The sequence below is a fragment of the Patella vulgata genome, chromosome 9, assembly GCF_932274485.2.
Source record: "Patella vulgata chromosome 9, xgPatVulg1.2, whole genome shotgun sequence".
In the NCBI taxonomy this organism is placed as follows: domain Eukaryota; kingdom Metazoa; phylum Mollusca; class Gastropoda; family Patellidae; genus Patella; species Patella vulgata.
The window spans coordinates 1,390,030-1,407,259 of record NC_065887.2 but is presented as its reverse complement, the minus strand read 5'-3'; the positions used below and the strand labels follow the sequence as shown (position 1 = coordinate 1,407,259).

At 37.4% G+C, this 17,230-nt stretch overlaps 1 protein-coding gene across 6 annotated transcripts in view; it reads right to left on the bottom strand.

Annotated features, from left to right (window-relative positions):
• Positions 1 to 1,047: 1,047 nt before the first annotated feature.
• Positions 1,048 to 17,230, bottom strand: part of LOC126807979 (uncharacterized) — a 39,717-nt gene continuing 23,534 nt past the window's right edge. For 2 of the 6 annotated variants that reach the window (XM_056103143.1, XM_056103140.1), the window contains exons 2-8: positions 12,722 to 13,619; positions 11,482 to 11,545; positions 9,974 to 10,028; positions 9,304 to 9,447; positions 8,627 to 8,873; positions 7,791 to 7,988; positions 6,802 to 7,156 (exon numbers count right to left, since the gene is read on the bottom strand). In XM_056103143.1, the coding sequence (XP_055959118.1) occupies positions 6,978 to 7,156; positions 7,791 to 7,988; positions 8,627 to 8,873; positions 9,304 to 9,447; positions 9,974 to 10,028; positions 11,482 to 11,545; positions 12,722 to 13,490 (1,656 nt within the window). In that variant the 5' untranslated portion in view covers positions 13,491 to 13,619 and the 3' untranslated portion in view covers positions 6,802 to 6,977. The other 4 variants (XM_056103141.1, XM_056103144.1, XR_008789201.1 and 1 more) reach the window with 4 other exon arrangements.

Here is a 17,230-nt window from a genome sequence, read left to right as displayed (position 1 = left end):
GTCAAGGTTGAGTGATTGTTAATGGTAGGTGCATAATTCAATCCTTGAAATTAATCTACAAATAAAAGTACACACTCCTTGCTAGGTATGTTATTAGTAAATGCAGGAGGACTGCACAACACACAAACAAGACAAACCTATGGACAAGACAAAATATACAGACATCACAAATAACACACGCACATATAAGATCATTAGGGGGCTAGCTGCAAGCGTTCACTGCGCTGTACAGTCCCAGGCCTGTAGTGATATGACTGACCTTGACTTAGTTATTATATGTTTAGATTTGGCGACTTCTTAGGCCTTGGATGGAAATAAAATGAAATGAAATTGGGTTTAAGGTCCTACTGTTCATCTCCAACTGGGCTAATGAGAATGGGGGTATGCCCGCATAGTACTGCTACAACACACTCTTATATTGAATCTGATCTGCCAAGGGATCTTTTATGTGCGCGCTAATGTGTACACAGGATTTCAGTTTTTTGTTTTGTCCCTCGTGACTTCCGAACAGGAGGCCTCTTACTCACTAAACTACTGTGGCTCCCAGCCATGGGTGCAGACTGAGAATTGAGCCTGTGAGGGTATCTTTCAGCCACGGTGACCTGGAGGTCGGGTGTTCGATCCCTGCATTGGCCGAGAAAGTTCATCGGGATTTTCCGACATGGTTTCCCCTTGTCAGTGGTGCAGGACGGCGGGCCTGACAAGGACAGCTGTCTAATCGTTCAGATGGAACAAAAAAACCGAAGTCCTGTGTACACATTGGCGTGCACGTAAACGATTTCTTTGCAATTGGAATTCGATATAAGAGTAGGCGGTAGTGCCGCTGTCTGGGCAAAATTTCCCTCATAGCACACTGTATGGCGTATGCCTGTCTTCATTAGCCCAGTCGGAGCTGAACAGTAGGACGTTAAACCCAATTTCATTTCATTTCATTTTTACAGGGGTCTCTACAGAAGTAAATGTTCACATATGGTTTGGAGATACCGAGTATGGGGTCAGTACAGAAGTTAATGTTCACATGTAGATTGGTTGTCCTTTTTATTCTTGAATTTACATTGTTTTTGATAAATTAATTAGATTGTTACATGCTCAATTTGCTTGCATGGCTTATTGCCCCCTTTCATACCTGTCCTAGACAATATAAAGATTGGAGACCCCTCGTTACACAAGAAGGTCTCATAAAACAATTTGGGTAACCTGGAAAAGAGGATTTAATGTGCAGGGAAAGATGGCGACAAACACTCAACATATCAGGTCAATACAAGGTACAATGTTTACGGATACACAATTAATGAGTTTAATACTAAGTGACATTTCGACGAGGATACTGTCGTCTTTATCGAGCAAATGTAAATGTAATTGTACCTTGTATAAATATGTTCAATTACTAAATGCCAATCAAAGAGGACATTTTGAGACTAACATATGGTTCAATTTTATTTCAGTAATTCATTTGCTCTTAGTACCTGTCCAGACCTGGGTAAAATATCTGTCGTGTGCTTTGTATGATGACAGAAATTTTGTCCAGACCTCTGGGTCTTCATTAACCTGGTTGGTGCAAAACAGTACGACGTAAAAAAATCAATTTTATTTCTTTGGAAAAATTTAACAAGTCTGGACTCTTCTTCAAGTGCTTTAATCTCTCAAATTGAAGAAATATAACAAAATATAAAAATCTACATCACAATCTAGTAGTATCACGTGAAATTGTTGACATGGTCAAAATAGCATCAGGAATCAGACTAGCAATTATTTGCCCATTGACTTCAATGTTAAATGACTGTAACATCACAGGCTGTAGCTTTTTGCTCAACATTCTGTTGGTTCCAATCTTTATAGGCACAATGGGGACAACATTTGGCAATCTCCTCATCATAATTTTGTAGGGGGTTGACCATTTAGATTTTTCACTACACAGATTTGAAGTTGACAGGGGTGAAAATCTCACTTCCGACACAATGATTGCTCTGCAGAAAGACACTTTACACCCTCTATCCCTCCGCTGTAATATCATCAGTATTACCCAAAACTGCTATGAAATTGCAAATTTGATCCCTTTTCTCCAATTCTAGACCAAAAAGTCAACCCAAAAATGCAGGAAGAGGGGAGAAAAAAATTAAGGGAAAAATTGTCTATTTATAACTCGCACTACATTCGTCCATCATGAAATAAGGGGAAATAATTACTAGTCTTAGTCCTATATACCTCACATGTTTCTGCAGTTTAAACAAATCTGTTGTTATCTAATGAACAAACATATATGCAATTCCCTGGCCAAAGAATATGAAAATCTATGCATTTTCAGATGAGCTGTGCGGCATTCTGCAAACACTATAATACATCAGAAAACTGCGGAATTTCAGACAGAAATTTAAAAGCACATGAATTTTGAATTAAACAGAACATTTTTATTTTTGAACATAAATGCATTCTGTAAAAAGATGAGATAAATTCAATATAAATCTAACACGAAAATACTTTAAAACAGTAATCATGATGCAATATTAGACTTTTTAACACTTTCATCGAAAACCACACAGTTTTTCTCTGTTAACGTAGTTTCAAGTGCCAAATTGTGGTCAAATCTAAAATGTTGAAACATGCAGTGCCTATCAATTTTAAAATATCTCCTATATAGCTGTATTTCCATAGGATAAGTAAGTTGAAATAATCTGATTATGTAACACTACAACAGCTTTTTCATCCCCACCCCCCAGTTTGGAATCTGATAATTTAAAAGCACATCAATTTTGAATTCCACAGAACATTTTTATTTTTGAACATAAATGCATTCTTCAAAAAGATGAGATGAATTCAATATAAATCAAACGCGAAAATACTTTAAAACAGTAATCATGATGCAATATTAGACTTTTAACACTTTCATCGAAAACCACACAGTTTTTCTCTGTTAACATAGTTTCAAGTGCCAAATTGTGGTCAAATCTAAAATGTTGAAACATGCAGTGCCTATGAATTTCAAAATATCTCCTATATAGCTGTATTTCCACAGGATAAGTAAGTTGAAATAATCTGATTATGTAACACTACAACAGTTTTTTCATCCCCACCCCCCGGTATGGAATCTGATACATTGCTGACCAATCATAGGTCGCCCCGTTCACTCTGGCCTGTCAAATGATTTACAATGGCGATGGTGCCTACAACTTTCCTGACCAAGAGATATGCACAACCGTCGATCAACACACAAGCCATTAATGTTATCTTCCAATATGAGAGGCCATGATAAACACACAAGCGTCCTTTTCAAGCTCGGAAATTAAGTCATCACCAAAAAGCAAAGTTTACAAAGGTCCTCGGGGCTTGAACCCAAACTGATTACGATTTGCCCTCCACTTCCACCACAGGTGTCATAGAGATCAGGGATGAAATTGATATGCATCATCGTTCTCCTAAAGCCAGTCCAGGAAGAGATCAGGTTTTGAGATGTAGACCTGAAATGTTAAATTTGGATGAGAATGAGAATTCTGGGGCGAATACTATCCAGGGAAATGGTCATCGACATCCAGAAAATGGTCAAAATGTGGAATTCTGTCATTCAGTTAAATGTCAAGGGGAGAAGACTGGCCTGTGCAGTACCAAATTTCCAGCCCATTACTATTAGTGAGCAGAAGTGGGGATCAGGTTGGATGTACTTCTTAAAGTGTATGAAATGCACATTTATCTCACCTGTTTTGCTTCTTTTTTTTTTAATACTTGTGTTGAGGTCAATCATTCCACTCTATGAAACATTACCCGGGCACCTGAAATGATAGGAGGCTGGGGATAAATATGCAATAAAAAACAGTGAGAAAATAAGAAAAAAATATGGTTTCAACTGGAAATAGAAATAAACCTCTTTATTTCTAGCGAACAGCCCGTCACTGGCCCTCCAAAAAGAAACCAGTTAACAGTCAGTAAAAAAGTACACCATGAGTGTCACATAAGTCTAAGCCAATCTCAAAGGTAGATGCCATGTTTTGAGGTTCGGTCTAAATATTAAGGCCAACTGCATGTTTGATCAAAAGTCACACAGGTGTGAATTTTGGAGTGTACATGTTAACATTTCATTGTATGATGTCAAAAACATGTTAGGTCTAAATGTTAAGGCCAGCTGCAGACTTGGTTCAAGGTCACAACATGTAAATAGGGTTAGGGCACATGATTTTTTGACACAATTGTGGGTTTGGGCTAGGGTCAGGACTAGGTCTTGGCTTAGGCCTAGGCTACATGCTTTTTGACAAGATTGTGGGTTAGGGTAAGGACTGGGTCTTGGGTTAGGGTAAGGGTCAGTCTTGTTTACATCTCGTGACTTTAGACCAAATCTGCAGTTGAGTTGGCCTTAATATTTAGACCTAACCATGTTTTGATATCATTGTGAACAAAATGTTACACATTTACAACCCAAAATTCACACTCAACCAACGGATACCCCCAATCATGGCTATTTTGATACCAAATAGTCAAAAAACTTACTGCTGGGCAATAAAAAAGCAGTATTCTTACCATTTCCATTCAAAACTTCAGGAAACAAGCCGTTGAAAAATTATCAACATCCCGAGTCGGCCAAGCTTCATTATATCATCAGGAATCAGACTAGCAATTATTTGCCCATTGACTTCAATGTTAAATGACTGTAAAATCACAGGCTGTAGCTTTTTGCTCAACATTCTGTTGGTTCCAATCTTTATAGGCACAATGGGGACAACATTTGGCAATCTCCTCATCATAATTTTGTAGGGGGTTGACCATTTAGATTTTTCACTACACAGATTTGAAGTTGACAGGGGTGAAAATCTCACTTCCGACACAATGATTGCTCTGCAGAAAGACACTTTACACTCCCTATGCCTCCGCTGTAATATCATCAGTATTACCCAAAACTGCTATGAAATTGCAAATTTGATCCCTTTTCTCCGATTCTAGACCAAAAAGTCAACCCAAAAATGCAGGAAGAGGGGAGAAAAAAATTAAGGGAAAAATTGTCTATTTATAACTCGCACTACATTCGTCCATCATGAAATAAGGGGAAATAATTACTAGTCTTAGTCCATAAAATAAAGCAGTGGTTTCCAAAATAGTTAGAGTTATCTCCCCAAACTTTTTTGAATTATACTCAGATACTATGTATCTAAATAAACACTAGACATTGGTCCTGTATATCTTAATAAACACTAGACATTGCACACTGATCCGCAGTGAATATTTGCTTGGCCGCGACAATCACTGATAAGGATGACATTGATGCGGCTTAATGAGCTAGAAATATTAACTTTTTTCCTGCGACAAATTAAATTCTAAAACATTTTTTGTATATATTGGAAAAATAAATAAAGGCGTTTGACGTATTTGTAGGTAAAAATTATTTCCGATTTAGTGTAAATGGGTATTAAATTGACTAAAATGCAGCATTCTCTCCGAAGCAGTTATGTCTTATGTAAACAATGCACGCACCATTCAGCCAATGATTCACACCGCGTGCTGTGACAGCACGTGTTAAGGCAGTCATCTATGACAGAGATATTATACGAGACTCGTAATTCTCTGTGAAACAGATTGTAGACATTGGTCTTGTATATCTAAATGAACACTAGACATTGGTCTTGTATATCTAAATGAACTAGACATTGGTCCATTATATTTTTATGAACAAGACATTGGTCCAATATACTTATATGAACTGACTAGACATTCGTCCTGAAACAGACATAGGTCCAGTATATTTTTTTGGAACTAGACATTGGTCCTGTATAAATATATATATATATAAATATATATATATATATATATATGAGCAATATCTAAATGTTGATAATATTTGTATACGTCCAAAATAATTCAAATATTTACAATTTTTAAAAATATGTCATTTTTCATTATTGTCAATATAATTAGTAGGAAGCTGTCTGATGTTAATTTATAAAATGTCTATTGGACATCAAAAAATATAATTATGAAAAATAAACAAATATGTGTAAGTATAGACTTTGGATTTTGATTAAAATAAAAATTTATATAGAATAGGTTAATGGATATTTATACAGAAGAGGTTAATAGATATTTATACAGAAGAGGTTAATAGATATTTATATAGAAGAGGTTAATAGATATTTATACAGAATAGGTTAATAGATATTTATACAGAATAGGTTAATAGATATTTAAATGGATATTTAAATAGAAAGAGTCAGGGAGAGAAATGAGATTTAACGTTCACTCGACACAAACTAGGTCATTTTGGGACTAACATATGGTTTATTTTTTTCAATAATTCGCTTGCGCGTAAGTGGTCTTTAGCAGTGGGCGGAAACCGGAGCACCTGGACAAAACCCACGAGGCTGGACAGACGACCCTACTCCTTGTCACGTAGAACCTGGGATTCGAAACCACGCCAGTTGACTTATTAAAGAAACATTTTTAGGTACCAATTCTTTATAAATACTTGAGATATAATAATTTGTCTTGTGGTTACATATTGTGTTAGTGTTATTAATGACAGATAGTTTGTTGTTACTCTGCTGAGTGTTGACCAGGCCACGGCCAGATTAAGAAAGAAGCGTAGGTCCATTGTGGTGCGTAGCCCAAGATGAGGGGGTGGCCCTCTACCGCTCTCCAAAAAATATCGACAATTAGATTTGACTCCTTGCATTCTGGTGTAATGGAACTTTTGATCTTGTACTCAACCCAAAATGAGGGCGGGGGGGGGCTGGAACATTTGTGTGCCACGTTGCGCCCCGGGCCCTAAATCCGGTACTGTTGACAACTGTAGGTTTCTACACGCTAATATAAACAAAAGCAACATTAAAAATTTGATTATGTTTGTTTAGAAATGTGACAAGATATAATAAGGTTTTCACGTTAGTACATAGGAATAAGATGGCTTCTGTATAAAAGTTTGAGAGGGAAACACAAATTATGTCTTTCTCCATAAAAGGAACTTTTCTCTCTTGTGTTCCAGACCAGTCATGTTGCCTTGGCTACGGGGAATGCCATGGTATTAAATGCTCAAAATTAGGAATATTTGGTGCAGAAACACGATTATATTCTTCTTCACTTTTCATTCTTCCTTTAATTTTCTCTTTTAGTTTCTCTTTAATTTCTTTTTTATATAATAGTCGTTGAAAGTGTTCTTTTCCCGTTTCATATTTTGGTACAGCTGAAAAAATAAACATTATTGTAAAGGAATAAATATGCAAAGTTCCAAGATGATCCATGCAGAATACCAGCCTGTAGACAAAAAACACAAAAACTTGGTGTCGCTCAGCCCCTGGGGGTTGGACATGGACCAATATAAATAAGTACAACCCTATGAATGTGTGTCACCACCCAAGGGGGCGGGGGGCTGTCATGCACCAGAATCAATAGTTGCCATCCTTATGGTATATGGAATAAGTATACCAAGTTCCAAGATAATCCATTCAGAATTCTGGCCTGTAGGTAACACACAAACACACAAAGAGAAAATGGGCGTGGCTCTGCCCCTGGGGGTTGGGCATGCACCACAAACAATAGTCATGACTCTTAGGGAATAAGTATGAAAACTTTTCAAGACAATCCTTTAATATGCTCAGATTAATTATTTGACATTTAATTAAGAAAACCAAAAACTGTTTAATCAACAGGGGATAATTTTGGATTCAATAGCCTTGAGTCCCTAATAAAAATGATAATTTAATGTCCATTTCTTGAGCGCCAAAACCATCCATATATGCATGCTTAAAGATAGTGATCTCATGTTTATCGCACAATAACACCCCACTAATGCACACATGTAAACCCAAAACACTCACTTTTATCTTCAGATCTACTTTGTATTATAATATTCAAATTAGGAATATTTGGTGCAGAAACTCGATTCTTCCCATCTTCACTATTCATGCTTCTTTTAATTTCTTTTTTTAGTTTCTCTTTAATTTCCTTATTTTGAAAGAGTTCTTTTTTCACCAGTCGTTGAAAGCGTTCTTTTCCTATTTCACATTTTTGTACAGCTGAAAGAAATAAACATTATCGTAAACACAGTCAACTATAAAAAAATTTAATTCAATATGTGTCCAATTACAAAATACAGGCCTAAAATATGACAGATGACAAATTGTAGGCCTAATATATTGGCTTGCTGGATGTGGACAGGCCTGGATTAACCATTGTAAAAAAATAAGCACATGTTTAAAGTATCAAAGAAAAGGGGGCACCACAAGTTTTTTTTTTCAGTGTCAAATCTACCATCGTTTCAACAAGAACCCTCAAAAAGGGGCCTTCACATTAAATGACATTTATTTTACAGGTTAGTTGCGTTTTTATTTTGAATTATCAGTGTTTAGGGTCTCTATAGGTCCGAATCTGGCCTTGGATGTGGACATAGATCAATAGGAATTTAATCACGACTGTTATATATATAAAAAAATCCTTAATCCAATATCAAATGTACTAAATTTACTAAAATTAATTATTGAACATTTAATTACAAAAAAAATGTTTTATTAACAGTAGATTATCCTGGATTCAATAGCCTTGTGTCTCTAATGATCTCGGGACATGTCCATCGCACAATAATACCCCACTAAATACCAAATAGGAAAAGTTTATCTCTTAAATAAAGCATACATGTAAACCTCAAAACACTCACCGAATAGTTTATGCTTAGCTTTATGTTGATTGGACTGGTATTTAGATTTAGTAAATGAACGACTTGGGATAACTACAGATGATGTGCCTGGAATGGTTTCAGATGATGTGCCTGGAATGGTTTCAGATGATGAGCCTGGAATGACTTCAGATGATGAGCCTGGAATGACTTCAGATGATGTGCCTGGAATGGCTTCAGATGAAGAGCTTGGTTGGGCTTTAAATGTACAGCTATCTTCGACTTCAACCTATATTACAATAGAAGATAAAAGACTAAGACTTTTTTACCTGACAATCAAGGAGTTTGAAAGAACAACCGCCAACATTTTTGTTGTACATTTGTGTCATTAGAAAACTTACAGTCATCTAATTCAACACTGGAAAATACAAGATATTAACAGTGTTTAACATCCATTTGTCACAAACTAGGTCATTTCGGGACTAACATCTGGTTTAATTCTATTCCAATAATTTGTTTGTGGGAGGAAACCAGAGGACCCGGAGAAAACCCTTAAGGTTGGAAAGGTGACCCTATTCCTTGTCACGTACAAGTGTGGACTCAAAATCATGCCAGCTGACTCAAAGACAGCAATTATGATCTAATACGCAAGCATTAAACTATTCGGCCCCCCAACACCCCCTATTGTATTTAAAAAAAAAGAACTCCCCAAAACTTACATTTGAAGATCCTGCTGTGTCTGTCCTCGCTGTTTCACTGCCACCAAATTTGTCGAAACAAAAAATATCTTGTTCAGCGTTGGAAGCAGGATAATCTTCATCATCTTCTGGTTTTCCTAAATCTCTGTATCCTCTGTCAATAATCTGTTGAAATGACAAACATATTAATATTTAGATTTGATCAAATTGAAATGAGGTTTAACATCTTATTCCTCTACACTGACTCGGCATAGATAGTGGGGCAGATTGAGGATAGACTGTAGATAGTGGGGCAGATTGAGGATAGACTGTAGATAGTGGGGCAGATTGAGCATAGACTGTAGATAGTGGGGCAGATTGAGCATAGACTGTAGATAGTGGGGCAGATTGAGGATAGACTGTAGATAGTGGGGCAGATTGAGGATAGACTGTAGATAGTGGGGCAGATTGAGGATAGACTGTAGATAGTGGGGCAGATTGAGGAAAGACTGTAGATAGTGGGGCAGATTGAGGATAGACTGTAGATAGTGGGGCAGATTGAGGATAGACTGTAGATAGTGGGGCAGATTGAGGATAGACTGTAGATAGTGGGGCAGATTGAGCATAGACTGTAGATAGTGGGGCAGATTGAGCATAGACTGTAGATAGTGGGGCAGATTATATAATTGTTTCTCTTTATAGATCTACTTACTGGATTAAAACATGAAGAAGCATTACAACTTCCTCGTTCAGATTCAGGATCAGGTCTGGAATAAATACAAATGCATTGATTATTTTTGTATTGTCATTTAGAAAGTACATAAACTGAATGGATATTCTTTATGTTATTAGTCTAGTTAGACATTGAGGTTAGTCTCAAGGCTAAAGAGAGAGAGAGAAATGGGGTTTAACGTCCACTTGACACAAACTAGGTCATTTTGGGACTAACATATGGTTCAATTTTATTTCAATAATTCGCTTGCACGTAGGGGTCTTTAGCAGTGGGAGGAAACCGAAGTCTCACTGATAGATCTCAGGACTGTTTAAACTGTACAACTTATCTACAAGACAAAAATGTCATTAGCAATAATAATGTCACCTTTTAAGATACCACCATATATATTGCTGATAAAGTCAAGAATTTGATAATTGGATGTAGCAAGAGACCAGTCTCATGAGAATGAATGAAATATTGTTTAATGGCACATCAGCTCCAACCGGGCTATATTGTTTAATGGCACGTCAGCTCCAACCGGACTATATTGCACCAAAGTTGGATTTATGGATCTTGTTACTACCGTATCAGTTTCAGTAGCCATCAGTCTGGCGTGAACAATTATCTAGTCATGACACAGGTAAATTATATAAAGTACAGGTGTAATTATCTAGTCATGACACAAGTATAATATATAAAGTACAGGTGTTATTATCTAGTCATGACACAGGTAAATTATATAAAGTACAGGTGTTATTATCTTTATCTAGTCATGACACAGGTATAATATATAAAGTACAGGTGTAATTATCTTATCATGACACAGGTATACAATAAATACAAATGTACAATAGTAGACACTACCACACAGGTCCGGCGGAGTGTGGGGGCTAGGGGGGGGGTAGCCCCCCCAATAATTTGGCCGCAAGTACTCTTTTCTCCAGGTTATTGCCGCCCCTGGACCCTTGCCTATAAGGAACTAGGATGGAAGCCCCCCCAATCAAGAATTGATTCTGCCGGCCCTGCCACATACAGTACAGGTGTAATTAGGACCTTCAGCTGTGTGGTGTCCCAATTCAAAGATAATATTCTTATAAATATATATCAAACAGGAAGTGACATCGGGTGTACAACAAAGATTTTAATAATGTACCATACCTTGTATATTACCGTTAATTTATCCTGTTTTTTCATGCTATTTTTTCAAATTTAAAAGATAGGTTGATAGGCACCAAAACTTACACCTACAGCAGCTAAATCATCTGAGCAGTTGAGAAGGGTTGTTGCATATTTATTCTTTTATAGTTAATGGGGGGCATTTACAAGACAATTTTATACCGATCAGATTATAATTTTTGTTGTCAATCAAAATTGAACGGTTAGCTTGAAACTTGACACAAGTACAAATTAGATAATTTTGGGTGATTATAGATGATATTTACAAATTTCCAAACAAAGATTGACATTGAATGAATGTGGCGTTATCAAATAATAAGATATTTTACCTGCTCTGGGCAGTAGACTTAATTGGTCGGATAATTGACTTCGCCCTCTTATCTACTTTTTCTCCTATTAAATAATAGAAATTTCTATTTTATATTCCATTTTACATAGGGGGTCCGGTAGCCGAGTGGTTAACGTGTGCGCGTTACATCATAAGGTCTGTCATTGGGTAAAGGGGCGTGGTTTCGATTCCCTGCTTGTACGTGACAAGGAGTATGGTCGCCTGTCCAACCTCATGCATTGTAAAATTTGTTCGGGACCCAACCCTACTTTCCAAGATTTCAAACTCATAACAATTATTGTGCGGATCCTCATAGATCACACCTGCTAAGCTTGCATGGAACTGCACATAGTGCGTGTGCAGCCAATTTGGAGAAGGTTTTAGAAGCAACCTGTTTAACAAAAACTGATTCAACAAGATTCACTAAACATTTGGCTGCTTCCCTGACCTCATTTCCATAAAGCCTATCCAGTTTAATGGAGCAAACTTAGAGATGGGTTCCCAGAAAAGTATTTGTCGGGTGGTTGTTTCCAATAAAAGTATGGCAATTTTGGTATATATGGAAAGTAGAGATATCCAATATTACTAGAAAAATACTGGATTCCCCAAAAAACCCTCCTGGAGCGTATACAGGACAAAAATGTAAGGGTTCCCCTAATCAACAGCCCGACGATTAGGAAGTTCTGCACGCATGATGTCAACGGTCACACGTGAACATTGAGCGCTTGATGTACAAGTTGATAAACTTTATGAAGAGTTAGATGTACAACACTTTCTGAGATAAAAATGACGGAAAAAGACGCGGGTAGTGGATAATCTGAGAATTTAATTAGGATTCGATATTTGTAATAAATAGTAAGCGATGTATGCAATGATTTCTCCTCTAACTCCCAAGACGTGACGGAAACATGACCTGGTTTGATCGAATTTTAATAGCAGGGCATTCCTTCGCAATTACAATGTTTGAGAAGGATTTGAAGCATAATTATGACATGTTAATTAGTTTGAATATGTTTTTAGTCCATATATACCATTAAATCACCCAGTTTGTACGCAGGAACCCATTTTTAATACCAACCAGATTGTCCAAATATTTTAGATTTTAAACGACTTATATAGATAGAGGTATATCAACAACAACATACCTGTATATAAAGGTATATCAACAACAACATACCTGTATATACAGGTATTTCAACAACAACATACCTGTATATACAGGTATATCAACAACAACATACCTGTGAACATTGATGCACCAACCAACAGTTTATCTTTCTCTTTGTCACACATTTTAAATTCTAATTCTTGTTTCACCATCATTCTAGACGTTGGAGATGTTCCAGGTGTAGACATTTCCATAACTGGTTGAATTATTGGGGAGCTAGACATCTCCATAACTGGTTGAATTATTGGGGAGCTAGACATCTCCATAACTGGTTGAACTATTGGAGAGCTAGACATCTCCATAACTGGTTGAACTATTGGAGAGCTAGACATCTCCATAACTGGTTGAATTATTGGGGAGCTAGACATCTCCATAACTGGTTGAATTATTGGGGAGCTAGACATCTCCATAACTGGTTGAATTATTGGGGAGCTAGACATCTCCATAACTGGTTGAACTATTGGAGAGCTAGACATCTCCATATGTGGTTGAACTATTGGAGAGCTAGACATCTCCATAACTGGTTGAACTATTGGAGAGCTAGACATCTCCATAACTGGTTGAACTATTGGAGAGCTAGACATCTCCATAACTGGTTGAACTATTGGAGAGCTAGACATCTCCATAACTGGTTGAATTATTGGGGAGCTAGACATCTCCATAACTGGTTGAATTATTGGGGAGCTAGACATCTCCATAACTGGTTGAACTATTGGAGAGCTAGACATCTCCATATGTGGTTGAACTATTGGGGAGCTAGACATCTCCACATCTGCCTTAACTATTGGAGAGCTAGACATCTCCATATGTGGTTGAACTATTGGGGAACTAGACATCTCCATAATTGGAACTATTCAAATTTCTACCTGTTTGATAGTTGTCTAAATCTGAGAATGTTGATGTTTTAATTTCCACTCCAAATCTTACAATGACCCAAAAACAGGTATACAGGTAGCTACGATTTAATAAACCTGAATACATAAAATATAAATTCATAAAAATTCATAAAAATTCATATAAATAAAACAACGTTTCAGTAACAATAACTCTGGAGTAATCCATCTGATTCAGGTGTGGAGACTACAGCAGCCACTGAGGCATATAGTGTGCTACGAGGGAATTTTGCCCAAAAACCGGCGATTCTGCCTACTCTTTCTTAAATCCCATCTGCCAAGGGCTCTTTTAATGTGCACACCAATGTGTACACAGGGCTTCTGTATTTTGTCCCCTCTGGCAGGATAAAACTAATACTCATCCCTGAATTTTGATAGTATTATCTGTATGAATAACTAACATTCCAAGCATACATTAATAAATTCATGACTGCACTCCGACCCATACACTTCAAATTGAAATGGGCAGATACAAAATGGGAGCCACGGTGGCTAAGTGGGTAAGATGCTGGCTCGCTAGCCTGGAGGTTGCATGTTCGATCCCTGCATTGTCCGAGAAAGTTCATCGGGATTTTCAGGCGTGGTTTCCCCCTTGTCAGTGGTACAGGACGGAGGGCCTGATAAGAACAGCTGTCTAGTCGTTCGCATTGGATGAAAAACCGAGGACCTGTGTATACATTGGCATGCACGTAAAAGATCCCTTGCGACAGTTGGAATTCGATATAAGAGTAGGCCATAGTGCCGCTGCCCGGGCAAAATTTCCCTCATAGCACACTGTATGGCGTATGCCCATCTTCATTAGCCCAATTGGAGGAGAACAGTTGGACATATTAAACCTCATAACATTTCATTTCAGATACAAAAATGTACGCCAGATCTAAGAATATGCCAACATTACTCTATGCACAAGGCTAGAATGTCTACAGTATGAAGATTTATGTACCGTCCATATATACCCAACATTTACACGTAATTATCTACTCTAGAAAATCTATTTAACCCACCCAAAATAAAACAGTTGCAAAATCAGTTCGTGCGTTTGTATTTCCTGCAATGAATCTAAGAGCCAAACTTTGGTTGAGCTATCTCTACTTTTCTTGATCAAAATTATTATCAAGATTTCTATGTATCAATTATTTCATTAAATAATCCCAAGAAGAAGACGATAAAACCTCACAAAACAATAGGAAAAGAGGGGCGGAAGAGACCCCATAACAGTGCAGGCAAGTTTGGATCTCAGTGATGCATCCGAGGAAAAACAGGAACCAATCCTTGTAAATAAATGATAGTAAAAAATCCCCGATAACAAGAAACTTGACAAGACTGTGTGGATATAAAAAGGATTTATCCAGAAACTTGACAAGACTGTGTGGATATAAAAAGGATTTATCCACAGCCTTGTCAAGTTTGTTACCAGGGATTTTTTACTATGAATTATTTCATTACTTGATTCATAATGATATCCTACATATTGGCATGCTTCTTGCATTCTGATTATTTCTGTATTTATAATATTTATACTCATGCATTATGTTTGTATGCTGTCTTCGATCGATGTTTTCATTTGTTTTGGTACAACAAATCTTATCTTATTTTACCAGGAGCCACGGCGGCTAAGCGGGTAAGGCGCTGGCTCACTATCCTGGAGGTCACATGTTCGATCCCTGCATTGGCCGAGAAAGTTCAACGGAATTTTCTGACGTGGTTTCCCCTTGTCAAGGGTGCAGGACGGAGGGCCTGACAAGGACAGTTGTCTATTTTTTTTTCGGATGGGAGGAAAAGTTTCCCCTTACAGCACACTGTATGGCATATGCCTGTCTTCATTAACCCAGTTAAACTCCTTATTTCATTTCATCTAATCTTACCTGGATGAGACTGTCACACATATATTCAACTTATATATCCCCCTATCGAATATATTTCAATCTGTCATATTGATATATCGGAAAATATTGATACAATAAAATATTATCTTATCTTACCAGGATGAGAAATGTGAAGTATTATCATAAATCACACCTATATCTTATTGAATTAATTTTATTCTGTGGTTTCTATATCCCGGAAAAAGAAAGTGATGCACGCCTGCGCATAAGTACTTTAATAGATATGATTATAACATTTGACCTACTTTAACATCCTTGTAATGACTAGGTCAAGGTGGGCTATTTATGTGCATAATTCAACCATTTAAAGTACACACCCCTTTAAAGACATTCTATAATACCTACTAGGTAGGTTATATAGGTGAAACATATTAAATAATCACCTTACCTTGATCTATATGTTTAGGCTTGGTGACTTCCTAACTAGGCTATGGCATCTCACTTTAACTCGTACACCAACACTAGATGTTGCTTCAGAAACCTGTGAGAGTAGGTTGAGTTCAGGGGCCTCTACAGATGTTAATATTCACCCTTGGTTTAGGGTCCAGTTTCGTCTTGAGTTACATTGTTTTTGATGAATTGGCAAGATTGTTGCACACGTTAAATTTCTTTCCTGGCTCAGGGGCCTAGATTCTCCCCTTTTCATACATGTCCAAGGTTATAAAAAGATTACAGACCCCCTGTTACACCAGAGATAGAGAAATGGGGTTTAAGGTCCACTTGACAGAAACTAGGTCATTTTGGGACTAACGTACGTTTCATTTTTTTCAATAATTTGCTTCCTCGTAGGGGTCTTTAGCAGTGGAAGGAAAGGAAACAGGGGGACCCGGTGAAAACCCCTGAGGTGGGACAGGCAAATTTCAATAATTCGCTTGCGTGTAGGGTACCACCCCTGACAAGTGAGAATTGAACGTGCAAAAACCCAACGGTACTTCTCGGCTCACATCAGGATTTGAACCTGTGACAATCTAGTTGAGCTGTGAGCTGCCCTACCACTGAACCTGTGACAATCTAGTTGAGCTGTGAGCTGCCCTACCACTGAACCTGTGACAATCTAGTTGAGCTGTAAAGAATCTAGTTGAGGTGTGAGCTGCCCTACTACTGAACCTGTGACATTCTAGTTGAGGTGTGAGCTGCCCTACTACTGAACCTCCGACATTTTAGTTGAGCTGTGAGGGTCCCACCAATGAACCACCGCGGCTGTTTAAAACATGTGTAACATCTAATCTAAGTCAAGACATTCACCTAATAAACCTCAACATTTCACCTCAAGAGTTCATGTGTTTCAAAGCATAGACAAACCAAACTGCTTATTTGTACTCATCATCACGTACAAAGCAACAGACCTTATGATCTAACATGTAGGCCTACACGTTCAACCATAATTAGAACCCCCACCCCCCTGTAATTACCGGTAATAACAATTATTGAAATTCAATAGGCTTCTTCATCACACTAATATCAAACAGATCGAACAATAACTGTTGATATTTAAACGTTTATTAGATTCTATCTGTAGTAATCAAGGGCAATAACTCTGGAAGTTATCATCATTCATCGCTGAAATCCAGTCAAGGCTTTTTCGGCACCATCTTTAGTGGTGGTCTCATTATCTGAATCAATCGGCGTCGAAATTTGCCTGGCGTGTCCACTGTCATTCGGCCGAATTTCTATTCAGCTGAATGATTCGCCCAAATCAAACATGTTTGATATATTCGGCCAAATTATATTCGCCTAGTTTGTCCGCTTCACCGAATGTAGAATTCATTATCCAATCACCACTCATATCAAGGAGTGATTGTT